The sequence below is a fragment of the Halichoerus grypus genome, chromosome 7, assembly GCF_964656455.1.
Source record: "Halichoerus grypus chromosome 7, mHalGry1.hap1.1, whole genome shotgun sequence".
Classification (NCBI taxonomy): domain Eukaryota; kingdom Metazoa; phylum Chordata; class Mammalia; order Carnivora; family Phocidae; genus Halichoerus; species Halichoerus grypus.
In genome coordinates this window covers 120,891,463-120,904,596 of record NC_135718.1, presented here as the reverse complement: position 1 = coordinate 120,904,596, position 13,134 = coordinate 120,891,463, and the positions used below count along the sequence as shown (strand labels likewise).

General features: G+C 53.6%; 1 protein-coding gene across 26 annotated transcripts in view; it reads right to left on the bottom strand.

Annotated features, from left to right (window-relative positions):
- LAMB3 (laminin subunit beta 3) overlaps positions 1-13,134 on the bottom strand; it is a 67,349-nt gene that overhangs the window by 34,041 nt on the left and 20,174 nt on the right. For 9 of the 26 annotated variants that reach the window (XM_078078162.1, XM_078078163.1, XM_078078166.1 and 6 more), the window contains 10 exons: positions 13,030-13,131; positions 12,810-12,919; positions 11,453-11,558; positions 10,344-10,488; positions 9,494-9,589; positions 7,748-7,829; positions 7,448-7,522; positions 7,060-7,343; positions 5,428-5,492; positions 4,467-4,621 (listed from right to left, as the gene is read on the bottom strand). In XM_078078162.1, the coding sequence (XP_077934288.1) occupies positions 4,467-4,621; positions 5,428-5,455 (183 nt within the window). In that variant the 5' untranslated portion in view covers positions 5,456-5,492; positions 7,060-7,343; positions 7,448-7,522; ... (4 more) ...; positions 12,810-12,919; positions 13,030-13,131. The other 17 variants (XM_078078179.1, XM_078078181.1, XM_078078168.1 and 14 more) reach the window with 16 other exon arrangements.

The window sequence follows — 13,134 nt, the reverse complement described above, 5'->3', positions numbered from 1 at the left end:
TACTACTTCTCGGCGTGTGTCCAAGAGATAAACATAACAGCTGTTGGGTTTACACAGCTCATTAACCTGAGGAATGCACTGGGTAAAACTGTTATTAAGGCAGCTGGGTAATTAAGTTTTCCCCCAGCAAGGGAGGGAGTGGGAGATAAATAAAGCATTTAGGGGAGCAGACACAACATTGGAGGAGACATTTTCAGAAGCAGAAATCAGGGCTAGAAAGCTTCCAGGCAAAACGCACTGGTCCCTGGGGAGCCTGAAGCAGCCCACAGGGCTGACCGGAAGGGCACGGCTCAGCCCCTGCCAGCAGAGCCCCTGCCTGAGAGAGACCACGATGCACCCACGGGGTCGCACAGAGCCCAGCCACCTCTGAGAAGCAGGTGGAGATGCCAGAGCTGAGCAGACACAAGGGCCACCTAACCCAACTCCTTCATTTCCCCAATGGAGAAATGGTGGTCTAGAGAGAACCCGGGAGCTAGCAAGGTCACATCCCTCATCTCAGTGTCAGAGCCAGGATCAGGACCAGAGAGTCCCCACCCCCGGGCGGGGCAACTTCGCTAACCGTGATTGCCTCCAGATTCTCCCACAGTCCGCTGCAGACCAGATTGACAGCGGCCACCTTGGGAGCAGAGTTGATTTCAATAAGTATGCGAGTGGGTATCCTAATCAGGGAGGAAATGCTCAGGAGTGTGATTCACAGATGGGGCGGCCTCTGCCTGCACACACAGGTGCCAGGAGGAGGGTGTGTAAGGGGAGAGAGGATGTAACATTTAGTGTCTTGCAGACACCAGCCAAGGTTACTTGGCTCATTCCTTTTTTTTTTTTAATGGCATTTGACAGTTTCTTTCTTTCTTTTTTATTATTTTTTTAAGATTTTATTTATTTATTTATTTAAGAGAGAGAAACAGCATGAGAGGGGAGAGGGTCAGAGGGAGAAGCAGGCTCCCCGCTGAGCCGGGAGCCCGACGTGGAACTCGATCCCAGGAGTCCGGGATCATGACCTAAGCCGAAGGCAGTTGCTTAACCGACTGAGCTACCCAGGCATCCCTGGCTCATTCCTTTATACGGTCCTCGCAACCACTCACTGGGCAGGGTGCTGTCGTTACTCTCATTTTTCAAATGAGGAGCTGACGCTGAGAAAAAGCACAGAAGAGAACAAGGATAAGGGGCAACATAGACATGCCTTGAGCTTTAGGGAACAGTGAGTCTACCCAGAGGTTAGTTAGGAACTAAAGGAAGGAGGACAAGGAGACAGGGCCATTTTGGGAAAGAACAGCCTGGGCCCAAGCTTGGATGGTTAAAGGGCAGTCAAGGCAGGTAGGCTTATGAAGGGCAAAGTTAGGGGAGGGGTACCCCAGAGCAAAGCTGGCCAAGTCCTATGTCCATTGCAAGGGTTGCAATATGGACCCCAAAGCCACAGAAGCAAGTCCTCGAGGCTGACAGGATTTAGCCACTGAGACCAAATCAGGCGGAGGAGGTAGCAGGCGAACCGGAGCCAAACTCTGAGACCAGGAGCTGGGAGAAACAATTTTGGAACTGGAACGAGTCCCCACTGCTCTTGCAACTCCCATTCCACTGAGTGCCACTGGGGTTGAGGGCAGGGGAATGAGCGGCGCAGAATGTCCAAGAGTCGTAAATCTCTGATGCACTTGCATTCATGCCACATCAGTGGGCAGACAGCAGGTGCTGGATGAGGTCGTGCTTGGCTCAGGGCTCGCAAAGTCACGGAAATAGAACAGAAGCACTAACCAGAAGCTTCGACTTAAAGAAGGTGTGTATGTGGGGGCAGGAGTTGGTAGGAAGGGGTGAGGGAGAGAATGGAGAGAGGCAGGTACCAGGAATGCAGCTCTGCATCATGCCTCATCTCCAGCTGGGGCTGCCCGGTACACCCCCCATCTCTAACTCCTCAGAAAACTCGACACCTGTGTGTTTCCATTAAAAGTCTGGGGTCCCAGCACACATCCAAACCCTCCCAATAGCGCACAGAGGTAACAAGCGCCCCACAGGAAGCCTTGTGAAAATTAAGGGAGATAATTTCTGTAAAACTCTGGGTATGAGGTCTGGGACACATAACATGTGCCTAATAAATTACAGCTGCTATACGTAACATTTGATAATAGAATACATTAAACTTAAAAACTGAAATTGGAAGTCAGCGGAGTTAAAATCCTGATTCCAAATGTTCATCACACAGCCACTTCCGTAGCCAACGAGGGTTCAGGGAGAACACCTGCACAGAGCACTAGAAGGGACTGTGTGCCTTTAGTGTGTGTCTTCCTTGCTGTCAACCAATAGCCTCTAGGAGGTTAGGCGGGTAAGAGAGGGAGAAAGGGCAATGGAACAAGGGAGAGGTGGCAGGTAGGGGGACAGAAGCTGGCTCTCAGCTGTCAACTCATTCCCAAAGAAACTTGGGGCCAGGAGCAAACCTCAAGACCCTTTCATCTAACACTCACTCATGGAAGAGCAAGTTAAGGCTTAGAGAGGGGTAATATCTTGCCGAAGATCACACCACAAGTTAGTGGCAGACCTGGAACTACACACTGCATTCAAGATGCCCTATCTTCTACTCTCAAAAAGAGGCTGCATAGCTTTCTTCCCCCTTAGAGAAAAGCGGGGGGGGGGGGGCCAGGGGGAGCCAATGTGTCTCAACTTTCACAGCAGCAAAATAGCTGAGATTTATCCATCCCCAGGGTTGCAAAAGTCTAGACTTCTCTTTTGCAAGCACCGTTTTGTTCTCAGGGGGCTGCTTAAGAGCAGGGAAGGGACACGGCAGCTTGCGGCATCCGAGAGAGGCAGAGGGCAGGCCAAGGTGAAGCCAAAAGTCCAAGGCTTCAGGGACAGAGGCTGTCTAGACAGGGCTGGGGCTGAGGGGACATCCCAGCACAGGGGCTCTGTATTTCTCCTTGCTTCCCCTCCCATAAGGCAGGTCAGCTCGAGGAAGGAAGTCAGCAGAAGTCTCCCCCAAATTTTTAGACATGGCTCAGTGGCCCCCAATTTTGAGGGCATGTGGAAAGGGAGCAGCGAAAACCATTCCGTTGCCTAGAAAGCTCAATACTGCCAGGTCCCCTGATGCTTGTGGAGTAATCTGGGCCCACAGGGAGTCCTGGCCTTATGCCGGCCATCTTACCCAACACTGTCAAAGTGGCTTCCCCACATCCAACTGGGTGAGATGCAGAAACCACAGTCATCTCTGCTCAGCATCTCCAAAGCCACTACTCAGTACCATCTGCCATTAAAAGTAGCCAAAAGATCCCTGGAGACTAGAAGGGCAGCAGGGCCCAGAGGCAGTATCAGATGCTACCTCCATCGTCCCAACGACAAGGACAGTCTGGAAAGAGGACACCACGGAGGACCCAAGTCTCCTTCACGGCAATCAATCTCTCTCATGCCCCTTCTCTCTGTATTTCTTTCTCTCTTTCTCTGAAAAGACTAGAAGACTCAGGGAAAACTCCTCCCTCACACATTCCTTTGTCCAAACCTTTGGTTTCAGGGCAGAAAAAATGGCCAAATGAGACATGCAGTCGGAAAACAAGGAAACACTAAGTGGTTTCAACTTTGGTAAACACAAGGCACCAAGAATGACCCCCACCTTGTTGAAGAGAAAAGAAAAGAAGCCAACGTTCCTCCAAAAAAGGTCCAGAGGCGTGTAGAAGAAAAATCACAACAGCTCTTTGAAGAACTCAGTTGCCTAAATGGGGAATGTTAACTGACATAGGTCAAAGTGTTTGGGTTTCTAGATTGTTCAGCTCGCGTTCATTACTTATCAGCTGAGTCGCTGAACCCCCTCGCTGGCCTCATCGCTTCCTTGTCTATCTTGCTGATTTATGTCCTCTAACAGCAGTTGGGGTGTTTACCACTTACCTGAGGGGACCAACAAGGCTGAGAGGTAAGTAAGCTGGCTCTTCATACATGGCAATGGTAAAACATAGAAGGTCAACTCCAGCCTACAATCAAATATTCTCCCGCTAGCTCTGTCTATACTCATTTCCCAACACTGGCCAAAGAGATGGTGGCAAACAGTGACCATGGCACCACTCAGTTCATCCCATGGCAAGAACACAACCCAGTGCACACATCCCACCACCCATGCTCCATCAGCCTTGACTTTGCCCACCACAGATGACATGTACACTCTCCGATCTAAAAGATCAACATTCATCTGATCGTCCCCAAGACTTGAAAAACTGTCCTACCCAGACCCGAGGATTGAGGAAAGACTCCAGCTTTATCAAGCAGAAGGGAGAAGAGAGCCATTCAGCTAATCCTGAAGACGTTTTCTCTCGCCCAGTGAAGGAGAAAATTCTTTAGAGGCAGAGATCTGGCCTTAGGCTTTTCTTGCACTCCCCACGGTGCATGCAGTGGTGGCTATCCCAAATACACTCTAGGCATTGTGTGAACAAAGGGCAGGCTCACCCACCCCACTCCACCTTGTTTTCTCCAGTCCTGGAGGCCATGGTGGTCGGACCTACCTCGCCATACTGGGTGCAGTAGGTCTCAGGCTTGGTCAGTCCGCAGGTGGACGAAGCTCGGAGAAACCGGGTCCTCCCAATGAGCAGGTCCCCAACAGGGGGATAGCAGGCCCCACGGGAGCAGGCTTGCTGGGCACACAGGAGGCCGGGGCAGACTGAAATCACAGGGGTGTGAGGGAATAGCCTCGAGAGGGGAGGGCCCACCAGGCCACCCCAGTATTCCCCCAGGAAGCATAAATCAGCAAGCCTAGCCCCTTTCCCTCACGCCTGCTCCCACTCAGTGGTGGCGGTAAGGACTGGACTCCTGATGCTATCAGGTAAAAAAAGCTGATTTCGTGTTCTGTAAGCTGTAATTTAAAAAGGAAAGGAGGAGAAATGCTGGCCACCAGAAACCCTGGATGATCCTGAAATGTGGCCTCCATATGTGGCTTTTAGGATCAAGTTGCAGGCACACGCTCAGCCACTGGGACACACTCCTCAATCCCTTCACTTGCAGCCTGGCCTCGGTCAGCATCCGGAGCAGGGCTCGCTGCTCACCATCTGTGCAAAGCTGGGAGATGCCGCCATTCTTTCTGCTCCTTTCTCTGCAAGGTGGACCCAGCCACACTTTGTGAGTCCCGGCTACAGTCCACTGTAAAACCCAGCCGTGATGGCTCCGGAACCAGCAAGATAGTGAAAGGCTGGGCAATTAGCTGTGCAGGCCACTTGGGGAACCACGAGCCACCCTCAGGTAGGAATAAGAAGACACTTGGGAGCCTCTCAAGAGAGGCAGAGAATCGTCTTTCCCAAAGGCCCAAAGGAGCAGGGAAACCCCACTGGGGCCCCAGGAGACAAGTGTTCTAAACTGAAGGATGACAGAGTGACGGATGATGCTCACACTTTGGTTCACAGTCCTCCTACCCGTGGCTGTCCCCTCCCTGCTATAGAACAGGGCCTGGAGGGATGGGAAGGGGACACTTACCAAAGCACAGGAGGAGGAATGGCCTCATCTTCAGCCACTGGGGGAAGCCCCTCAGAGGACCTCACCTGGGACAGAGCAGAGCAGCTTGGATAAAACAATACAGACCCTAAGGCACACCAGCCCCCTTTACGTAGGGTCTCCTCCAACCTAGGATACTTGTACGCAGCAGGTACTTCTGTAGCCAAAAGTCTGGAAAATGCCAGGGCCCTGGACCCCTGTCCCCACTGGCGTGTGACTCACACTGTACCCCCCCACCCCCCGAGACTTCATCTTCCCCCTCTGAGATGGGAGGGAAAGAGGGCTGGCCCTCCCCGGCCCACACAGTCGTAAGGACAATGTAGGGAGCAGAAAAGGGCTGCGCCCTTCGCAGGACAGGCGCTATCGAGATGTCCAAGGCCTCGTTGCTGCCCCCAAGAAACAGAACCGGCCTTTCTCAGGGCTTGGCCCAGCCTGCAGGCCAAAAGGTGAGTGGGGCCAAGTGGCTGAGGGCCTAGAAGCGGGGTCTCTGTGCCACTGGCATGGTCTCCAGTACCACCCGGGCCTCCCTGAGGGTGAGGCTGTGGTGACCACAGCTCTGAGCTAAGCAGGTAGCTGGGACAGGCTATGATGGGGAGAAAGGCGAGCCTGCAGCATTTAAAAAGTGAGCGAGGGGGCGCCTGGGTGGCTCAGTCGGTTAAGCAACTGCCTTCGGCTCAGGTCATGATCCTGGAGTCCCTGGATCGAGTCCCGCATCGGGTTCCCTGCTCGGCAGGGAGTCTGCTTCTCCCTCTGACCCTCCCCGCTCTCTCTCATTCTCTCTCTCTCAAATAAATAAATCTTAAAAAAAAAAAAGAAAAAGTGAGTGAGGATTTCATCTGAACTGGAAGCATCTCAAAATGGCTCCCATTATGGCTCAGGGCTGTGCAGGATTACAGCCGCAGGGCCTGGATTCCGGAGGCTGACGCTGGATACTTGAAGCGTCCCTCCAGGAGGCAGGCCGGCAGGCCTAGCCTGCAGAGGCATGCCCCACCCCTGCTCATGCAGTGCCCAGCTCTGCCTTGGTTTGGATGCGTGTCTGCTCCAAAGACAGCCACAAGGTCCTCTGGCTAGGGTGGAAAAGGGGGGGGGGTGGCGAGGCAGGAGCAGAGAGGGAGCTGGGGCCCCTCCTGGTATCTTTACAGTCCACATCCTAATACCTAGAAATCATGCCTTCCAATCCTCTCCCAGAAGAGTCAGGGGCCCCAGGAAGAGACAGGTGGCCTGAGGTTGCACAGCTAATCATGGCCCAAGAGGGAGACCCACTTTTTGGCGTCCATCCGGTGCTCCCTCTGCCCTCCTGCCCCCAGGCTGGAATCCCCCACAGCCAGGCATCGGAGTGGCCCTTGGCAGAGCTCTAGCTGGGCCAGCCCACACTTTCCACTTCTCTTTGTGCTCAGCCCGGATCTGAAGCTGCTTTCTTCTAAGTCACTGAGACACTTCTCCGATGTGAAAAAGCAACCCAAACAATGGCAGACATTTGACCTAGCCTTTGCAGGTGACCTCCCTGAAGGAGGAATGAATCAGCCCTGCAGCCAGGCCCCAGACACCCAGAGACACAGACAGCCCTGCTCCCGCGCCTGGCCCCCACCGGGCAGGGGAAGGCAGGTAACGTACCTTGCTCCGTACTGCGTTCTTCTCTCTCTAGATGGCCTCTAACAGCACCCCTTGAATGTGGGGTCTCCTCTCCTGGCTCCCAGTTTTTAAAGAAGGGCCTTACCTCTGGAGACTCCCCGGCTGGGCGTCGCCCACTGCAGGGCGGTTCTCAGGAATCCGGCAGCTGGCACGCCCATCTGCCGTCACTGCACCCCCACCCCCACCCCCCAGGACAGGACTGGGCAGGTGGGTCGGTCTCAGAGGCCTCACAGAAAGCTCATCAGTCCCCGGCTGCCTGTGGGTGCCTGTGGGGGCGGGCAGGGGCGGGATGGTGGTGAAGGGAGCCACTGCAAACAGAAAGCCCCAGGCGACTGTCGGTGACTCCCAGGAGGCAGAGAAGGGCACTCACATTTGTGATAGGCACTGCATTTGGCACTTCCCCAAGGCCCACAAGAGTCAGCTTCGTCTTGTGTCCTGGGCGGCCCTGGACAGAAGACCAAGCAGAGAACACAAAGATCAGGGCTCGTGTGTAGGCTGTTATTGCCCAGACCTGTCACTGGGCTACAAGGTGAATAGACCCAAACATCCAGGACCCTGGAAACCACCAGACCCCTCCCAAGGGAAAACTAAAAAAGTGGAAAATCCCTGCTTGGGGGGGAATTTGCAGGAGCTTTAGGTTCATCAGGAAGGGGGTCAAAGCCCAACTCACCCAAGGAAAGCTTCAGAGGAATAAACAGGAATAACCTCTAAATGCCTCCCCTCCGGATCCCTCTGCAGGTTGGCAGGGAGCCCTAGGACAGGTAACTACCTGTGAGTCATGCCCCCAGCTTCCTAAGGGCTGGTCTCCCAGCCCCTCCCTCCCCGGGCAAGAATGCCAGCCCGGCGGGCCAGAAAACAGACCTGACCTGACGCATAACTAGACCAACTTCCTCGGCCCGCCCCCCCCCCCCACCCCGCCCCAGGCCTCAGGACCCAGCTTCCTGTGTGGGACTCTTGGTGCCCTCCTGCCTGAGGGCCACTGGACATGGCAGTAACCAGGCCTAGACCGAGAGGCTGGTCTCAGAGGACGCTCGGCCCCCAGCTTAGGGTCAGGGGGCTTTGAGAGAGAGGTGGAAGGTCAGCCAGTCCGTATGTCGGCCCTGCAGTTGCAGGAGAGCCTGCGTGGCATTGTTTTGGAACACAGCGCCTTGAAGTTTCTATTTAAAGGCGACTCTTAACTACCCAGTCCAGGCTGTCAGTGGCCCCCAAGCCGAAAGTTCTCTACAGTTTGAGGGTTAAGTCCAAGAAACTGGTTTGAGAAACCTTAAGGGGAAAATGTAGGATTTTGTGGATTAAACTGGGCATTTCTAACCCTTCGGTTCTAATTCAGTCCAATAAGTTGAGATGGGCAGGGGAAGTACTGTAATTAGCAAACGGGCATTAAGTTGTTTACACACGTAACAGATACTCCACTAAATGTTAGTGTCTAGACCCCTGTAAGAATTCCAGTGAAATCTGGCTGAAGTCAGCCAGCCCGTACGAGCAGCTTCCCTTCATGGGCCAGCCACCGCAACAAGACCCCAGAGAGACCCCTATCACGTCCTCCAGAGAAAGATCACTGCTGCCACCCCCTACCCCCATCCCGGGGTTTTGAGCCCACCTGCCTGGTCTGTTTCTCTCCACTTCTCCAGCTCCCTGAACTCAAGGCTTCCAGGAAGTGTTCACCCTCCTGGAACTAACCCCTCCGCGGCCCACCACCAGGAAAGAGGATGTGACAAAGAACTCATTAATAGTTAACCAGCAGGAGCCGGTGTGACAATCCCAGATCCTCAGACCAGGCGGGGCGGGCGTGTGGTGGGCTGCACACTGACTCGCTGGAGCCCTTCAAATCCCCCTCCTTCTCCTCTCTTAGGAGGCCAGGAGCCCAGGTAAATAAGCCTTCAGTGTCTCAGACTTCACAGGCTGGGGCAGGTCCCAGCAGGGGTTTGGCTTCACAGAGGAAAGTGGCAATTGCTCTGTTTGGGCCCCCCACACTCTCTGGGCCCAGTCCAGGCCATCCTTTCTGCAGACCCCAAGGGGAGCCCAGTCAGCCTCCCTCCTCAGGGACACTGAGCACTCCCCAGAGGGGGAGGTCAATCTAGACATTCCCCACCCCCCTCCGCCACCAGGGGATGGCAGGGCCCCAGGCACTGGCTTTGAACTTCAGAACCTAATTTGTTCAGAGATAAGGATCCTAAAACAGAGCCACAGGCTGGGTTAGGACCTGGCCAGGGCTAAAGCGCAGGTGGGGGCGTCACTACGGTGCCCCAGGCTCCCTCGGCGTACTCTCCTCTCGTGCCCTGCTTCCCATCATCCCATTCTGGAGCCCGCAGCCTCAGCACCACCACCACCACCACCCAGACCTGGCTCATCAGAACGTGCGCTCAGGGAAGCGGCTAGTCAGGTTTTCCCTGACTGTGGTTTCTCTTGCACCCACCTCGTGCTACGATGTTATTTCCCCTTCCAAAGGCAGCTTCCACCATCTTGGCCTGAGCCTCTCTTCCCCGGACTTCTGCAATAGCCTCCAACTGGTCTGCATTAGACCCCACACAACAGGTCACGTCACTCCCCCGTTCAGAACCCTGCACCAGCTCCCCATTAGGGTCAGGGTCAAAGCCAAAGCCCTCAGAGAGAGTCTGTGAGGCCCTGCATGACCCAAACACCCCCATTACTTCTCTGTCTCAGCCCCTCGCTCCCTTCACCCCAGGTGCATCGCCTCCAAATCACCAGGCTGCTTCTGGCCCCAGGTGCTCTCTCAGCCTGGAACATGGTTCCCCTGGGCGTCTTCGAGGCTAACTGTCTTACCTCTTTCAAATCTTTGTTCAAATGCTACTTTCTCAATGACTCTGACCACCCTTTAAAATGACAACCAACTTGCCTGCCCCATCCCACTCCCAACTCCACCTACCCTACCTTATGGGTAGACTGGGTCTTTTTTGTTGTTGTTTGCAATACTTACCACCTTTAAACCAACTATATATCTATTTATCATGTTTATTTTCTGACTCATCCCACCAGAATGTAATGCCCAAGAAGGCAGAGATTTTTGTCCATTTTGCTCACTACTGTTGTCCCAGTGCTGAGAACACTGCCTGGCACAGAGTAGGTGCTCACTCTTCGTGTAATGATATCATATGGCTAGAGTTTCAGGAGTCCCCATGCACTGTGGGTGTACTTGCATTCTCAGAGGGGACAGTCTGGGAGTCCGGTCACCAGAACGGACAGCTGAGAGTGGAAATTCCTGCAGCAGTCAGCGGCAGAGAGAGGGGTCTTTTGGAGGCACCTACCCTCAGATTACAGCAATGTCACCACGCATGGCAGGCAGCATGCTGTGTGCTTCTCAGTCATTCCTGGCAATGTCTGACAGGGTGTGGGGGTGGCCTAAGAAGCTCCCGTCTCCATTATCCATCTGTCGGGGAGATCAGCCAAGATCTGCTCAATGGGAGATCAAGGGATAAAGAACAAGGGAAGGAGGGAAGGAGAGAGGAACGGAGAGAAGAGTTTAAGGAGGATGAGAGAGCCAGGTCCAGCCTGCGCACGCTGAATCGCAGGTGTTAGAGGAAGGGGCACCAGGTGACTCAGGCCCAAGCACCACCTGCATACGGTGAGTCACGTCTGAGTCCTCGTCTGTGGGACAGGGTAGGCTCCAGGAACATCCCTGGGGATTCGCCACCTGACTCAAGCTGGCGTGGCCCTCCGTACCTGCACAACAGCTCAACAGCCCAGACACCGGGCCCTCTTCCGTGCTCCTCTCCGAAAACCAGAGGGAAAAAGTGAGTCTGTTGTGTTACTGAGCACAGACGGGAACCCAGCCTCAGACAGAACAGGAGCCTGGCCTGCCTGTCCTGGGGTGACTCCATTCCGTGCCCTTCTCTCTCCCCCCCGACCCGTTCTAAACCTTTATATGTATTAACTCAATCAATACTCACTACATCTCTGGGGGTATAGACATTTAATTATTCTTACTTTGCAGCTGAAGAAAATTAGGCACATTTTTGGTAACTTGGATCCAGTTAGGGGTCATTTGAACCCAGACCAGTTTGCTCCAGCACTCATATTTTTAACCATCACTTAGTTTCTAACGTTGCCTCAAGTCCCTTTCCTTCCTTTCGTTAATCTTTGACCAGAATCTACCAGACTCTGAACTTCATGTTCCCCAAACCTAATCAAGGCCCAATCCCTGTAAAGGCCTCTTTGGGCTCTTGTTCCAACTCTTGGAGGACTGATGTCAGCTGGGGACTCCTGGGGAGACAATGATGCTGTAGGAACACCCAGAACAGACACCATTATGTGCCTTCTTGTTTGTTTTTCCCAAATTGACAGCCTCTCTTGTGTGGGCAGAGATGGGGAAGGGGCTGGCCTCCAAATCCCCCACCTCAGAGGCTCAGGCACCTACCAGCAGGGCTTCCCCCACCACGCTGACAGGGAGCTGCTCTGACTGAGGATGTGAACACCTTATAAGGAATGGAAAGAGAAGGCAGCCGGACAAACATCACAGTGACCTAGCAAGATGAAACAAAGCATCTATGACAAGATGACACAACCTTCCGCCTCACCACAGGAAGGGGGAATCCCCTCCCGAGGTCAGGCTCCCGGGTCACCTCAGGAGCCTCAGCTCCTTCTGTTCTCCTTCCCACAGTACACCCCCAAATGCCCCACCCCCTCCCTCCTGAGGGGTGCCGCCCAGCGTAGCCTGCAGCTTGCTGGAGGAGAACACTGGCCCATGGTTGGCCCATTGTTGGCTGGCTTCCCAGAGAAGAGGGAAGAATATGCTGGCATTTCTAACTGCCCTCCCAGATTCCTGACCTTCCTCCAGCAGACAAGCCAGCTCATGATCATGCACCCTCCTCCACTCCCGACCACCTCTATCTCCGCCCTCGGGGAATTCGGTTCTCAAGACCTAAGTGCAACCTCTGAGACCTTTGGTCCCAGAGATGCCCTGTGAAACTGGGCCATGTGGCCATGGCCCAGCCTGAGAGGAGAGAGAAATATGCCTGAAGGTGGCACCATGCATCCACATGGCAGGCCAGAGGCATGGGGAAGACACGGAGGAATGGCTGCAAGGGACATGGGCATTTGCACCAGATTTGCTACCCGAGCTAGCAGAGGGCTGCCAAACAGGACCTTATAACTCTAAATATGATCCCTGAAAGGGCCAGTAGAACTACAAACTAAATACCTAAATGTTCAAATTGGCGTTTGTTGACGGAGTCTGGGGAAATGAGCACCTTGTGGTTTGAGGGGGAAGGGAGTATGGGTGTATCTGGCTTCATGTCTGGAATCAACCCCACCTCAAGGTTTTTAATCAGCACCTCTGTGCAGTGCTTGTGGCCACATAGGGTCCATGTATGGACTTGAACGCCTTGGAAATCCTAGACCTAGCTCCAGCTCTGCTACTCAATAAAAGTATAAACTAGGGCAAGCCCCTCGCTGGGTCGCATTTTCATCATTTATAAATAAAGGTGTTGGATTTTACTGGTTCTTAATCCAGGCTGCCTCTCAGAATTACTTGCAGAACTTACAAAATCGTATGACTTAAGCCAGGCCCCACTCAAAAATTTAACTGGCTTACAGAGCAGCTGGGACATTCAAGGTTTTTGAATCTCCTCTGAAGCCCCCTCCAGCTCCAGAATGTTCTGTTCTCTGAGATGGACAGCAATTAAAGCCTGGACCTCAGAGTGAGAGTGGTGAAGGTGAAGGTCTTGGTTCTATACCCACCAGCTGCGTGCCTTTGGACAACCAAAGCTACTTGCCTCCAATGGAGATATTAGCCATCCACCTCATGGATCCTTGTAAGGATTTAAAGGAAACAATGCAAACTTCTGGCCCAGCTAGGCGTGTCCTCCATAAGGGGTGTCTGTACCTACGTGTGTATCACATGCAGGTGTCAAGAACTATGATCAGCAGAACCTGCAGTTGTTCTTATCAAAACACAAATATCACTCCCATCCAGACATTTCATAGCTCACTTACCGCGCAGCAATCCATCCATGGAGGCTCCACGTCCCAACCCGAGAATGCTTTGTGCATTCCACTCTATTCCTTAGGGGCTGCAAACTCTTCAGGAGCCATGACCTG